Here is a 16,686-nt window from a genome sequence, read left to right on the forward strand (position 1 = left end):
ACTGTATCTTATTAACTATTCTTATTAACAACCATACAAACCAATTGCACAAATTTTTTAGAGCGAGATATGTGACAGTTATATATAGCAGTTTTTTAGCATTAAGGAATGAAAACAGCTGCTTACCTGATGCCTCATGTAATGATGCATATATGGAGCTCCAATTTTAATTACTTTGAGGCAAAAAGGGCATAGCAAATGTTTTGTATTTTCATGAACTGTTCTGAAATGTGTTTCTACATCTGAAAAAGCTGAGGATCGGTAATTGCATACCTAAAAACAGAAGTTTGACTTTCTTCTTAAAAGTTTATTGATAGGAAAAACAGGTTGGGGGGTGGGGAATGTAATCTAAATACAAAAGCAATCACACTGAGATACCTGGCAAACATATGGCATTTCACCTGGCTTATGGTTGTCCTTCATATGTTGCAAAAGAACTTGCTCTGTTTCAAAGGATAATTCACAGATTTTACAAATAGCTAGAAAAGTTAAAAAAAAGAATTAGTCTGGGGGCAGAAGTGGATAAATTGTAATATATATGTACACAAACTGTATCAGTTATAGATGTAACACAACCCAAGGATTATTCAGTTCTTGAAATTCCCTGTACAACTTCAGGAAGCCCCAAGTGCAAGTCCCTTAAACAACATGAATTCTTGCAATCAAGCTTTCAATTAAAAAAAAAACAATTTTTTTGAAAGATTTTTTTTTCTCAGAAACATTGCTCCAAAGCCAGTTCAATAACTGCCCATCTCCTATATTAAATCTCAATATTATTGCTCTTAACACATAACCGTTCACTACAGCTTTATTCCTAAGTTACAAGCTGGCAAGAAAAAGTCTGAAAATATCTAAAAAATTTTAGGACCACAAGAAGATTGAATGTGATACAATCTAACTTACTAGATGACTCGTAAGGCGTGTGTGTACTTTCAATGTGGCACTGCAGCTGGAAGGGGGTGGGAAACTGACGGTAACAGTGCTGGCAGGTGGTGTGGCTTTCCCAACTTTCACTGCTCTGCTTCTCAAGCTCTAAGTGATGTTTCATGTGGTTCATAAACCTTCAAATAATAGTGAACAGGTGCAAAAAGCTACATGTTAACAAATGTTATACACGAGAATGTCACATGTAAGATGTAGAAGCAGCTTTAGAAACCTTGTAAGCACTTCTTAATTTCGAAGTGTCATAAGAGCAGGCATTCATTAAAGAAAAGCAAAGTTAAGCAAGCTGACGAGGCCAAAACTAATCTTTCAAAGTTCTAAACAAAATATTGACTACTGTAAGAGACATACAACTTACCTGAAACATGTTCTAAGATTGGAGTATTTTATTATGTTTTTCAGGGTTGCTGTGTCAAAGTTTTTGCCATGAAGTATAGGGAAATTAGCCACAGCAACAACAAAATATATGAACTGTTCACTTTTTCAACTTTTCTATAGATGTTTCAAAGCCACATTAGGAAGTAAGTGTAACTTTGGTTCTGGTGAAAGCTACTGAGCAGCAAGATGTTATCTGCAATGAGGACATTCTCAGCTGAATCTGAATCTACCTCCATTCAGAACTGACAGGGTTCCAACAGCTTTCTTTGTATAAAGCACTCAGGACAGAAGATGAATTATGAAGCACAGTTACTGTAGAACGCTACTGCGCTGCTGGCAATCAAAACAGTACCAGAAATCTGATGGCAGCCAGTTACACCAGAAAAATTGAATACCCATGTAGACAGACAAGAATCTACACAATGACTACAGCAGCAAGGCAAGACCATGTTACTACTAAAAGTTACCATCTTTCCTTCATTAATATATGTCCACCTTTCTGTAGGAGGACCTATCTTGGCCAAGATGTCTCGCTCATGACTAGACATTGGCAGGTGACAGCTACTTGTGGAGCAGTAAGCTGTGACAAGGACAGGTTAGTTGCACAGCCTACTACAGTTCACTTAATAACCATCCTATTTTGAATAGGCTTCATTTCAGTATAGCCAGAGGAACAAATACACATCATGCTCCCAAAAGAAATGTATTCCTCAAAGTGGTGACCTTGGAACTGAAAAACCAAAAAGTACGGCCTCTTACTTTGATAAGGAGAATATTCTCTTGATCAAGTTTCTAGTATCACGCAGTTGCTAAAAAAAAAACACAGACCAAAAAAACCCCCACACCAACCCACATGCTAAACTGAAGATACCTACATACATACCTCAGCACAAGAAAGGAACTGACACTACTGCACACTGCTTTAATAGACCACTACTTCAACGTTGTGTTCAATCCTAACTTTTAAAGAGAACAGGAAATGAAGATGAATCACTTTGCAATTTTCTGAATCAAGGTCCAGAAAACTTCCATTAGAGGTAAAGACGCACTGTGTGGGTTTTTTTGTACAAATAAACAAACCTCAGAAGAAAAATTCTGAATTTAGGTACAGAGGTACTGCAAAATTAACATGGCTGAAAGTGGACTCTACAGAAATCCAAACAAAAATGACATGCTCATTTTAATAGCTTGCTCTGGAACATACAAGTATGATAGCACCAATAGCTCCTACATGTAATGCTGAGTAGAAAATAGTGCAAGAAGAATTCTCAGAGAGAAACCAAATATTCTCAAAAAACAAGCCAGTACCTTATGCTGCAGCAGCTGATTTCATGGAGTTGATAATTGCATTTTTATGCAGTTTGTGCATTTGACATGGTTTTTACCACAGTCTAAAGACGACAAAACTTGCTGGTACTCTACCTCTTGCAATTCCTAAAACTAGCTAGAATTTTTGATCTGCTATATTATTATTATATTATGACTGCTTTTCCTCCTGGGATCAGAGGCTAGATGAAGTTTAATATAGTAATATAATCAAGATTTAAGAAAGAGTCACGCAGAAAATACTGACAAAAGTCAAGGAGTTCTGGTAATAAAATCTAATTCATCAGCAAAGAGTAATCCTTAATGAGAGGGAAATATGTCCACAGGGTAAGAAAGAAACTGAAGATTATACAAAAGACTGATGCATTCTTTGTTGTGGAAGACAATGCCAAAAATAGTTTCCTCCAAAAGTTAACAGTTCTGAACAATTCCAGGGCAAAAACCTGGATGGATGCATGGAGGATATGAGAACTAATCCATCTTCAGACAATTTTCAGTGGTTCACAAAAGACAAATTATTTCTTTAAATGATTCAGAGTAATATTAAATATTGTGAAGTAGTTTAATAAAGTATTCTTAAGTTTTGCATTCAACTTTCTGTGGACTGCTTTCAAGAGACTGCAAGAAAGGCTTATTTGTAAAGTATTATGCATAGAAAAACAGGGAAAAAAAAACCACTCTCAGCCCACACTGTTTATTGTTTCTAAAAAGATAAATTGCAAGGAAGGAAATGCCATAGCCAACAGTAACTATAAAATCATGAAAGTAAATTCTTCTGAAGTCCAACAACACACAGTATTTTCCAGCTGCTAATGAAACAAATTACTAGTATTTCTACTTAGGATTTACATATACTTCATGATTAATAGGAACTTTAGTGTTTGCAATTACAAGAAGCTTTTGTTTTATTTAATAATACAGGTTTAATGTTAGCATAAGGCTGTTCATTTTAACCTGCAGACTGTGTCCTTTGAAGGAATAATCATTTTTCAGTTTTACATTCTGCTACTTCAGCTTCTCTTGAAGAATTCATGTAAGAAAGTACAATGACCCTAACTTCCAAAGCAACAATGATACAAACTGGTCTATCTACTAAAACGGCTTACTGAGGCTTTTTGCTGCATTTGGAAGTAAAATCATTCAATCAAAAGATCAATTGTTACATAAGTAAGCTACCAAATATTACTTGTTTTGAATTCCTAAAGAGATTTACACTCACATCTCTGATACCGTTATCAATGCAGATGGCAAACTGTAAAAGTTTTTGTTGCTGTTTCCAACTCTGAAGTCCTACAACTAGTCTCATTAAAACTAAACTATTTATGTTAGAAACTATTAAAAAAAAAAATCAGTATTCTAATCTGTAAAAAGGCTAAGCTAGAGACATACATAAATAATAAAAATGAATTTCATTTCTGTTCAATTAACCTGACATTGTTAGTTTTCAATAAGCAAAAACACAACAAGAACAACAACAAAACAAAAATCTTTCTATTGCAAAGAGACAGTTTTGAATGCAGGAGTTAATTTTTTTTGTTGTTAACTTATAGCCCTTAGCAATTATAGAAGAGAGTTCAAATACCTTATGTTATTTTTAAGAACTTTCAGACAACTGAAGCACTTAAATGTTGTATGAGTCTTCTGCTCCTGTTGTACCTGCTGGATATCACCTTCATGTTTCCCATAATAAAAGTCATTAACTAACATAATCAGTTTTCCTTTCTCAGATTCAGCAGTCTTGTTTGTTGTGCTTGAACAATCCGTTTTGGCCATTCCCGGGAAAAAGTTATTTATCATATCTGGACAACAATACTGGGCAGGCAGAGGAAGAGAAGGAGAAAGATATGAGTCTCTCTTATCAAACTGCACCAATAACAACAGTGTTTTGAAAAATGAAGTCACTGGCTAAGCAGAGCTACACGTAAGACTCCATTCCAATTACTCTGATGCAATCTGACTTCATTCTTATTCACATACACCTTTTGAACAGTAATTGATCTTTAGTGGTGTTTAGATGATAAAATACTACACATTTAACACTGAAGAGAGATTATCCTCACAAGACAAGTTTAAGTTGCAAATCAAAATATCAGTGTTGCCAAGAGGTGCCTTACTCATTAAATTTAAATCAATTATACATTTTTCTAATAATAAGAAACATAGCTTTTCTACAAGTATATTGCTCACAAACTAAATTTGAACTGAGAACTTCATGGGAAGTTTTATCTTTATTTCTTTGGGGAGGACATTTGTTGAAGACTGCCGAAGTTTTTCCAGTGTTACTGAAGAATTCAGCAATTTAAAGTTGCACAGTGCATACTGTTCAAGCTTCTTTACCTAAAAGCTTACCTAATACTTATAAACCTAATAGCTATAATATGAAACTCACTGCTTAAAAAGTACCAAGTAATTCATGTAGAAGATGCTATGAAGTTTCCAACATCTAATAAAATTAGAATGTTTCAGAGGACAGATCTTTCTCCTGCTGAATAAATTTTCTTACTGTACAGGGCTAATTCTGTGAGTCTTCTAGAGAGGAGTTCATTTCCTACCGTAGAAGTTTGACTCAGCATATTTATCCTGTACGGTTAAGCAAAAATGTAATAAAAAAACCCCTATATTAGCCTGCTTCTTTAATGTTATCTTTCATTCAGCTGAGGTACTCAATGCAAAAGCTATTCTCTACAAATAATGACTACAGAAAAGTGACAGTTGATTTTAAATTTCACGTATGTTTCTTTCTTAGGTTTTGAAGCTGAAGACGACAGTAGCGGTAGCTACTCAAGATATTTAGGTATCTTGAGCCCATTAAAACAGAGTGATCTGTGTTAACAACAACTTGGAGGCTCGCAGATTTCAATTCTACAGGAGTTCTTATTCTTTTTTGTACGGGCTATTCACATCATGTACAACGTTCAATGCCTTTCCTCCTCTCCCTAAAATGAAATATATGCCTGAAAATTGCATGAGTCTTTCCCAAGTAATTAAAATATATTTTTGGAGACTAGAAACAGTAATAAGTAGTTCCATAAGCAGAATAAGTGATGCTTAGTTTCTGAAAGCTTTGTTTCTCACAGCATTTGAAGCATGAACTACCATTTTTTTCTTTCTGCTGAACAACCTTCTTTAGCTACCAAATGATCTACCAAGGGAGAGAAATAAGTTGACACTGAGGTCTTTGTCTCAGTAGCAATCAAACAGATGTGGATCAGCTGACTCTCTATTACCTTTGAACCTGTAAGCACTTACCTTCATCAGATTCACCTGAAACTGGCCAGTGGTTCTAGAAGTCACTGCTGTGGCAGAGATAAATCATACAAAGACAGCAAATATGCCCCATTTCATTTGAAAAATAATGCAAAAAGCAGGTAAAATTTATACCTCCTCTCCTTCATTCTTCCTCTCTGTGACCGTAAGACATTTGGACCCAGGCTGATCATAGCCAAAAAGCAAATTATCTTCATATCAAAATATGGCACTCTTTCACAAACAGAGAAGCCCACAGAACTTTATCATTATGTTTATCAGTCCCGAAATATTTTACCTTCATATGATTTTTTAAAGGATCCATAAGATTGAAGTGAATATTGCACTTTGGACAAGCTCGTGGAAAAGGTCCTCCATTTTTAATATTGCTTGATGCAGTATTTGTACCTGTAAAAGGTAAAGTACATTAAGATTCAGAATTCACAAGCAGAACAACAACTGATTTATTTTTATTTAGTGTTCTAGTAAAACATACTATATAATATGAAAACTATTATGGCTCATGTGGTAGAGGTAGCCATAAACAAGGTTTTACAACCATTTTCTAGCTACTCTTTCTTTTTCCAAATTCAGCTTGAGTTTATCCTTTTTGCCTATAAAAAGACTTTTGCCTATAAAGAAACAACTTTTACAGAATTTTAACATCAAACAAGGAAAAAATGTGAGGGGGTAAAAGGAACATGACAGACAAATACAAAGCGTTAATTCTGCCCTCCCCCTGTTCCCCCAACATAGGACAGATCTGGTGATTTTGAAGAGCTTCAATTCTCAAAGGAACATACAAAAGTTATTTTATGCTATGAGCTGATCATCATCACAATAGGGTTCAGAATAACTGTTTTTGGAAAGGAATTTCACCATATGGTTCTCAATGATGAGAGTATGTCTCTGGCCAGTAGCTGGAACCTATGCCTGTTCAGTTGCATTGTTCCTGTTGAGCAAAGGTGTCTTTGGAAAACCTGGAGAAAAATTCCTCTAAATAATTACCCCCAGTAATGAAAGGAAAGAATATTTTTCTTATCAACATAAGATGACTGATACCTAGTGGGGGGGGGGGAGGGAAGAGAGAGAGAGAGAGAGAGAGAGAGAGAGAGAGAGAGAGAGAGAGAGAGAGAGAGAGAGAGAGAGAGAGAGAGAGAGAGAGAGAGAAACAGACAGACAGACGGGGAGAGAGAAAGAGAAAGAAAGACACCCAATTTGCATTAGCTCAAACTTTAATGAATAGACCTCGGCTTCAGGTTTTCTCCAGACTGCCTTCCCCTACCCCCCCCCCCCCCCAAAAAAAAAAATCACAAAAGAGAGAGCTACTTTTGCAGATGAAGTTCTCTTGCATTTAAGAGTCATCCACAAATCTGGAGGACTTCAGGCTAGGTAAGCAATTCAGAAAAAAAGGCAGATTAAACACAAGAAGAGTTAAACAACATCTCAGTCATAGGGTCAACTGTACCCTGTCAGGCTATGAGCAAATGTAATAAAAAAAATACACAGATACATCTGCTTTATAACCAGTGAATGAGTAAGCATATCAGTGAAGAGATGACTATGTGACAACCTCATAGCTTTTGTCACAAAAAAAAGTCTCATATAGTCCATGAGGTAGACATGGATCAAATGGTATTCTTCCTTGAGGATAACATTTTGTCAAGAATCATAACTGAGCAGGAAGCCCTTCACATGAGCAGATGACCATGCAAGAGATACACCTCACAACAGTGCTCAAGTCTTTACTATTAGTTTGTAAAACATTTTGATAAGTCACAGCTAAGGGCAAGCTAAGTTTGAAGAAAACAGGTTCTGCAGCAAGATCTAATGTTCTGTGATGCCTCAGTGATGGATTCTGTGAAAGATTTAAAGTTTTATGTTAGCAATGGGACCACTTAAAAGCTCATAAAAATCAGGTTCTTGGTGAATATATTCTTTTGTTACTGAATTTAACATGAAATTCTGCCTATCTTTTGGGTATTATAGGCTGCAACATAGTATCTATTTTGCCCAGCACAGGCTGAAGCAAATTTTCTTGCTGCAAGATTCAATGTTATAACTACCTCTTTCTGGTTGCTAGGAAAGAGCCTGATGGGAGAACAGCTGCAGACAAGAAATGGAAAAAAAAAAAAAAAACAAACTATGTGATTCCCAACAATGGAGTCAACACTCTGCACGTAGCTTCTTATTTCAATATTATGGGAGTGTATGCGGATGAAGGTGTCCCAAAGTCAAGAATAAATCCTTGTCAATTACCTTCGCTTGGAACGCACCTTTTGGCTCAGGAGGAAAATGTACCCAATTTTTAAAATGTTTAAACAGCTAGAATACCTGTCTTGTAGGGAGGGAAAGATCTTTCAAGGAGTCTCCTGAATCTCAAATCTCCCTCCTCCCTTCCCACTACTATTTTAAACCAAATAAAAAACACTGCTGTAAAACAAAGGTGGGGAGAGCAAACCACACTTTGCAATATTTGGTCCAAGGAGAGAATCACAGAATAATTTAGGTTGGAAGGGACCTGTGCAGGTGTTCCTGTCCAACCTCCCACTCAAAACAAGTCCAACTTGATCAGGATGCTCAAGACCTTGTCCAGTCAACTTTTGCATATCTCCAAGGATGGAGTTTCCACAACTTCTCTGGACTCCTGTTCCCATGTCACCATTCTTAAAATGAATTTTTTTTTCCCCCCTGTTAGAGTAGTCGATAAATTCTGCAGTCTCAGAATTCTTGCAACCTTGTTTTTTTGGTGGTTTGTTTTTTAAAGCATCAGCTCTCTAGTCAATTCTTTGATGCAGAAAGTCTGAACTAAAAACAATGAATTTGGGGGCATTTATTTTGAATGCCTGTTTCTTCACAGCTTCTGAAGAAGTTAACTACTCTTTGTTTTATACGGTCACACATAGCTAAACAATCGAGGTCTTAAGTTGAATATACAAAGCCATTGGGCATATTAATTTGTAAAGTTATACAGATTCTCGCATGGACTTTTTATTTTAATGCATAATAAAACGCAGAGTTACTTATTTACACTGCCTTAATAGCATTAATAATTCTGATCAACTTAAACATTGCATGAGTGCTAGCTTTTTCCATGAAACAGATGCATGGATTGACAGCTAGACCATTTGATCTACCCTACCTTTTGAAGATATATTTTGTGATGGAGTTACTGTTGCAGAGTTTACTGTGGGTGAAACAGCGGAATTGCTTCCAGCACCAACCTCATTAGGCTTGGCCTTTTTTGGAGTTACACTGTTGCCTTCAGAAGTAGCCGGACGCTTAGATACAAAAACACTCTCATTCAGACCTACAGTGGTTTAAATTAAAGAACCTCAGTTTTTTTTTCCAGAGTATATTACGAACACATTACTCATACCTATACTTTAAAGGATGGACAAGTCTAAATAATGCAGTTAAGACCTCCCTTGTATAATAAACCATTTGGAAGTTAAGAAAACTATAGCCAACTCAGATATTCTAAGATAGGTGGAGAAGGAAAGGGTGAAAGGAGAGACACTGCCCTTTCTCCTGAGAGCCACTAATCATACTATGACTACCTGAAGAAGGTCTACATTTTTGCTCACATTCTTTGGTCTGCTTCTCATCTTGACCCATACTTATCTCAGATAAGATTATCTCACAGTAATGAAGTCAGGCAGCTGTTTTCTCCAATGCCCACTATTTGGACCTACCTCTGTCCTTCTGATGAAAAGGTCTCTCAACCTATCTTTTTTTTGGTCATATTCTCATGCTGTTTTAGTTTATTTTTATTTAATTCTGTGGAACATCTGAGACTTCAGTTTGTATGCAAAACATTACACAAAATGAAAATAGCACTGTGATTTCTAATGACCTATCACAGCATGGGAATTTGCTCTTTTCTGAGAAGGAGTCAATTCATTTATTGTTTGTAATATTTTTTTAAAAAGAAATATTAAAAAAACTCAAATTCACCCAGGTTCAGTGCCTGATAAACAGACCTATCTATATTTTGCTCCATCTTGTCCTGAAAGCAACATCTCTTGGCACTGTAAGATTACCCTTGTATTGGAGAATCATCCCATTGATATATCTCAATAGAGAGATCAATCCTCAAGCAGACCATGCCAGTAAGTCTTAATGCCAGCACAAGCCTTGTAAACTTACAATCACAGATTACATATAGCAAGACTAGGGTAAACTATGAGGAGGACTGGACTCACAGAAAGTTATTTCCAGACACGAAGATCTGAACTATGGACGTCCTTGCACGTTCCCCTCCCAACTGTCTAGCTGTTCCAGTGACTTCTTTGAGAGTAATAAAGAACATAACTGTATCATTAAAAGTCTTGCCAACAATCAGAGATAACTTGTGTCACACAAAACTGTTCACAGTTCTTCTCAGAAAAAACAAACCAAAACCAATGACAAAGCCCACCTCCTCCATAGTTGTGTTTACCCAATGATACCTATACCTAGCAAACAGTCTGGATAGAGAGTCTCTCCATTCAGTCCACAGAGGTAAAGAACCCCAGCATGGAATACTGATATTTGAAGAGTTTACTACATTATGCCTCATATAGAAGGAACATACTTTCAATTAACTTTCACTCGTTATAAACTTATTAAATCATCCTAATGCTCGCCTCTGTAGCACGCCCTTCAGTAACATCCACAACTTTTCTGACAAAAATGAACATATTAAGCTCACGTTTCTCATTCAGTCTGTACATTGTTTACCTAAGATAATTAACACATTGACAAAATAAACAGGTTATTCATTAGATAATACTACTTCTTAGTGTTTTTATTTACTTATTGGTAAATAAAGTTAGGTTACAGTTTGTGTAATGGAGATAGGGGAAAAACAAAGTCTGATTTTACAAGCATCTTCTATAAATTACCTTATTTTACTCTAGAAGAACTTATTTGGGAAAATGACTTTTTAAAAAAATATGTCAACATAATTGGCAATATTTTTCGATTTAAAAAAGCTTCATATTTCTGACTGTGACAAGAAAAAATACTTCGGAAAATATTTTACATGTTTATAAAGGAGAGCAGTCTTACCTCAGTGTATAGAACTAATTTTCTAATAAGCTTTCTCTTTCAGAAGAGTTATCCTATTAGTAGGAGAGCATATGCGCATTTATATTTGAATTCTGTTGCTTGTTCATAAAAGGAGCATTTGAATACATGTTTTTTTTTAAAAAACAATCAAAATAATTCTTGGTATTATTTAATACCTAATTGGTATAAAACATTTCCACATCTCAGAGCTAAGGAATTTGAACAAGACAAAAGCCATCATACATGTGCCTGGATTCTTCAGGTGTATATATGCCCTTAATGGGTATTAGTCATCATATCTCAAGAAATTAAGTTAGGTTTCCATTTAGAAGAAATGATTCAATTGTATAAATGCATGCTCTTAAATTTTTGAAGGATCTTTACTCAGTTAAATACTTTCTGCTAAAGAATTTCTTTTTCCATTGGATTACAATATTTGGTGAGCAAAAAGATCTGTTAAAAGACCTGATAAAATCTGTTTTAGGATGAAAGACAATTTACAATATTATAGGCTACATCTTTGTTAGCAGCTTTGTTTAACTAACATGACTTAACAGCGTTATTAAATGTTATTAACAACATGAAGATTCTCTCTACTGCAAAATACCCTCAAATCAAGATAATTTATAACTTTCTAGAGTTCTGACAGTCTGAAATTTCCAACAGAAGTGCCAGATCTATTTAAATATTCAGTATTTCAGTATCAAATATTCAGTATGCTGCTGTCACCTGTTTGGGATCTAATTGCGACTTTTCTTTAACAACTGCTCAAAATTGCTACGCGACCCTAGCTTTGCCAATGAAATATTGTTGACGAAGAGCCTGCTGGTCAGAGGATGCAGGAGAGCAAAGTCATGTTCTGATTGATACATCTTTCCACCAAAGCGTGTCTCTAAATTGGTGCCTGGACACAAAAGTTTCCTCAGACTACTAATGTTTCAGACTAGTTCGCCCAATGCCCTACCGACCAGACTGCACAGCTGAAATTATTAGGGATTTCAGGTACTCAAGAGCTCTGAGAAAAGCAGCAACCAAAAAAATTTTTGTTTGGTTTTACGGTCTGCTTAAGGAATCTATTACCTCTCACTTCATGTCACCAGTGAATATTTTGGTAGGTGTTTTGTAGGTATTATGAAACAGTTGACTACAATTACATGCGTAGTATCATTGTGCATGATATGCAGAGTAACTCCAAGAAGGAGCCAAAGTATACTGGATGCATTATCACCTTGACTGAAGCTTTCTCACACATTACAACACTATGCAAAACCCTTCATAGCATTATGTGCATCTGTGTCAACTGGGCGTAATTTTGGAACGATGGCAAAAGACATTAAAAAGGGTAACCGAGCACAGAAGTGGCAAGCATATTCTGATAACAGCCACATCAAATCAAGAAAATAGGGATCTGAACACCAAAACTTCTCAGCCCTCTAGTGCCATGTCCCTTGCCAGCATCTCCCAAGAATCTCGTGCTGTGAATGCACATACACAGTACACTCAACTCTGAATAACACATAACAGTTCTGCTGGTTACAGCATTTCCTGGTACCTCCATGTAGGTAAAGTCTGTGGGACAACAATCCCAAAGCATTCTCAGAAAGCAAGCAGGAATTTCATATACATCCCCAGCGCCCATAAAACCTGCAAGTAAGATGGAGTTACCAATGTTAACTTCTTACTGACATTTAAGAACCCAACAAAATGGTTGGCTAATGTACATCATTTCCCTAGTTCACAGGCCTAAGAAACATGTCCGGCCATCAACAGATTTATGCTGTGAAGCATTAATTTTTTTTTTTCTTTAATGACTTCAAATACAGAAGTTAAGTTGTCCTGCAGAGTATCACAAACCAGTTCCCAAAAGGATTCTGCTTTAAATAGCATATTCCACAACATCTTGTGCCCACAGTGCTGCACATGAGTTAAAAGCATAACACTAACATCAGCAAGTAGGCATTGGAACACACAAACCACCTGAACGTTAAGTGGTTTACGTGACAATCATGCAAGCCAAATCACAAAATATGCAGATACTTATCGCTGTGAAATGAAATATAGTGTCTTACATTACCCTTCTGTTTCAGAGGACTACAAGACACTTCTGTTTCAACCTACATCTTTTCCTTTAATTTCCAAATCCAATAGCTATCTTACTGACATAGACAGAGGCTAACTGGGGCACACTTAAAATATCCTGAATTACAATCCTTGATGCTTTTAATTTTTTTTTTGGGGGGGGGGGAGGGGGAAGATAAGAGACTAATATAAGTTCCCTGTTAGAATGAGTTCTAATATTACTTCTTCTAGCTTGAAAAAAATTTAACTATAATACCTGTGCTTTGAAGAATTAGGGCTGGAATACTGAGCCATCTGTAACACATCAAGCCCTTATTTACTTTACAAAAAGCTATTTATTCCAGTAAGACAGTAATTGGATCACAAAATAGTTGGACATGTATGGAAATACACGACCAACCCTTTAACAACCAGAAGGTGGCGGGAACACCTGAACTGGAGACTTCATATCATCACATCAGGCAGAAGAGATTAGTGATCATTTTATTTTACATAACCCATTAGTATGGCCTGTTACCTCATGGAAGAATAAGAAGTGATCGTTGCCTATAACAGACTGAATGACAAGATTCTGGTCAGTTATTAGGAAGGTGTAATCCTTCACAAAAGAGAAAGGAAGTTTCAAGTTAAAGCCTGTTTAAGATTTGAAGCATGCAGTGTATTCAATCTACTTCATCTGCTGTGACCAGGAAAAAACTTTTTTTTTCATTTTTGTGTTTAAGTAGGTTAAATAGTTTCTGCTGAAATCCAATTTACCTAGCTGAAAAAAAACATTTTATTTCAATGGCTGTCAAACAGCAGTATTCTTTTCCTTCCCCTCTTTCTCAGACAGCATCCTTTTGATCCCATCTACTTCAACTGCTATCTATACAGCAGTCAGGAAACCATGATCATCATCACAGGGAATCCACTCAGCAGACTCAGGAAGTTCTTCTGGCACTGTTCCACAGCCCCTCTCTTGCCAACAGGCACTCCCATTCACGTTACCCAGAGAGTACTGGATATACTGAAAATAAGCCTTTGTCTGTCAAAAAAGTTACAGTGGATCTGGCAATATTTTTTCCATCTAAGTGAACATCACAAAAGATATCTGTTGATATTACAGTCAGTCTAACGTGTTGAAGGGCAAAGTCTGACAGTGCAAGGCTCCAAAGTTTATTTTCTTAAATGTTAAACAGTGAGGTACAGTGTGTGTGTGTGGGGGGGCAGTAGCCATACTATGTTCTAAAGATCCTATTTAAAATTATAACCTAAAGATCTGCACTACAGTTAAATGACATTACACTGTTTCTTTCTCTTATCAAATTCAACTACTACAGTTATACCCACCTGTTACATTCACTGCTGGCCCAGTCTGGTACTGTGGAACTCCCGAGTTCTGTCTCACACCAAACAGTATACCAGATGTATTATCTGGTGCAGCTGGTGGAGAATCCATAATATAATCCTAATAAGATATTTTCAAGAGGGAAAAGAGATTTGAGGTTTAACATTTTTTACTTGCAGGCTTCAAAGGGTTTATTTTTAAAACATTATATGCTTGCTTAAAAGTACTCATAAGTACTTCATAAATCAAGTAAACTACAGTCTCCCCAAAATATATAGTTTCTTTTGACAGTTTAAGAAGTTTGTAATTCTTATCAATGGTTGTTAGTTTAGTCACAGCTGTATGTCAGAAATGCTAAAACAACCACAAGACCTAGGAAAGTCCATCTTATGAAATATTATTAAATCCATTTGAACCACTGATTTTAATTGCTTTTGTTCAAAACACTGACGCTGCTTCAAATTATACGTGAATTTTTTCAAAAACAATTCTAGTACCGTCTTCCTTCAATCTAATCTCAGGCATTTGCCTGTCATTCTTGTGCAATAGCTAGCTGCATTTTAAAGGATGAGAAAGCAGAACTCTAAACAAAAGTAGCATAAAATTGCAGCAAGTGGAAGCTTCTCAAAGGAAATATGAGACTAGACCAATCAAATTCTGTAAAGTGGCCAGACTTTAATGAAAGTAAAGGAATTTTTTTATAGCATATTGACTGGGAACAGCACTCAAATTTATGATATCACTAATTTTTTTTTCCCCTCTTACAGTTTAGAATCCTAGAATAATTCAGAAAGGATCTCTGGAAATTATATGGACCAACTGCCTTTCAAAGCACAGCTAACTTAAGCTGGTTCAAGTTACTCCAAAACTTGTTAGGTTATGCTTTGAGCATCTCCAAGGACAGGTATCTCATTAGCTTTCAATTTGCTTTTCTAGTACTATTTATAACTGAAAAAAAAAAAAAAAAATAGAGCCCATGTTTCCTTGCCACAATACTCAAAATTGTTACAACCACACACCTTCATCGATCACTCAGTAGGTCATACTTGGAGAAAGGAGAAGAAAAAAGTAAAAATTGATTCTCTTTACAGATATTTAAAGTTGGGGCATGAAGTAAGAGAAACATACACTTTCCAAGATTCAACAGTACTGCTCACATCTCAAAAGGCTGTTCCTTCTAACAAAAACAATCTGAAACATGAAATATTGTCACCAACAGCAATAATGAGTTGAGAAACTTATGATAGTTATGTCCTATTTCAACTTTAAGGTATGAAATGCAAAGTGTTGGCACATGATTTTTCTACTCCAAAATAACCTAATCACTTTTACCTCATAAAGCTGTACTGTGAAGTGAAGAGCTAGACAAAAGTAACTCCATTTCCTTACAAGAAAAAGTGTCACCAAACACACATAAACACAGACACACTTTGTCATTCATATATCCAGGAGACAAAGGCTCAAAATACCTTTTGCTGTAAAGATCAATCTCATAAAATGCTTCCTATTCATAACTGTGCCTACTTACTTGAAAACATTGCCAAGAAAATTATTACGTTTTAACTACCACGTTGGTTAAACTTGCTGGAAACAAGTCTAAAATGCGCACAAACACACATACAGCTGTGATAACCTATTTTAGGACTCATCAGTACCAGAAAAAAATTGAACAAGTTGAGATGTTTCTTCCCATCCTCCATTTTTGTCAAAAATCTCTTCAATGAAGACCCTGTAGGACCTTAACATTATGAAGGGCCATTCTTTCCTCTGGTGAGCAACCTAATCCAAATTCACCAAATTAAACAGAAATGTTCAAGAGCAGTTGAGGAAATAAAGGTAATACAAAAAACATTACTAACAGGTAAGTACTTTTTTGCTCTTGTTACTAATAGAGAACTATATGAGCTGTAGTCACAACAGAACAGGTGTTAGTGTATCCATAATGGCTTCAGTCTAGTAAGTGTGATTACTAGCAAAGCAGTTGAGACTGCAAAATTCACTTCAAGTGCAGCTAATACTGAGTGGTAAGCCTGTGGTAGGCTCTTAGATGGTGCAGAGGACTTTGCACACCATCTACAGTTGAAATAGGACCAATATAATAGCAACAGGTAATATCTGCCTCTCTTACTACTTTGGATTTTCCTAAGTGTTGCTACCATTAATTTTCTTCAAAATAACAGTCTGTGTATTTTGTTGGCTTGGATGATTACATATATAGATCTCTCCAGCACATACTAACCATATCTGGCAAGCAAAAAAGTAAAAATAGAGATCCTAGAAATTCAGAGATTCATTATTTTCCAAATGATTTTTCTATTTATAATTGTTCTTTTCAT

General features: G+C 35.9%; 1 protein-coding gene across 4 annotated transcripts in view; it reads right to left on the reverse strand.

Annotated features, from left to right (window-relative positions):
* The window catches only part of ZNF280D (zinc finger protein 280D), a 53,331-nt gene that overhangs the window by 23,570 nt on the left and 13,075 nt on the right, over positions 1-16,686 (reverse strand). For 3 of the 4 annotated variants that reach the window (XM_064517412.1, XM_064517414.1, XM_064517415.1), the window contains exons 5-11: positions 14,353-14,470; positions 9,035-9,202; positions 6,191-6,300; positions 4,229-4,458; positions 904-1,061; positions 379-479; positions 127-273 (exon numbers count right to left, since the gene is read on the reverse strand). In XM_064517412.1, the coding sequence (XP_064373482.1) occupies positions 127-273; positions 379-479; positions 904-1,061; positions 4,229-4,458; positions 6,191-6,300; positions 9,035-9,202; positions 14,353-14,470 (1,032 nt within the window). The remainder of the gene's footprint in view (positions 1-126; positions 274-378; positions 480-903; positions 1,062-4,228; positions 4,459-6,190; positions 6,301-9,034; positions 9,203-14,352; positions 14,471-16,686) is intronic. The other variant, XM_064517413.1, reaches the window with a different exon arrangement.

This window comes from Dromaius novaehollandiae, chromosome 10 (genome assembly GCF_036370855.1).
Source record: "Dromaius novaehollandiae isolate bDroNov1 chromosome 10, bDroNov1.hap1, whole genome shotgun sequence".
Taxonomy (NCBI): domain Eukaryota; kingdom Metazoa; phylum Chordata; class Aves; order Casuariiformes; family Dromaiidae; genus Dromaius; species Dromaius novaehollandiae.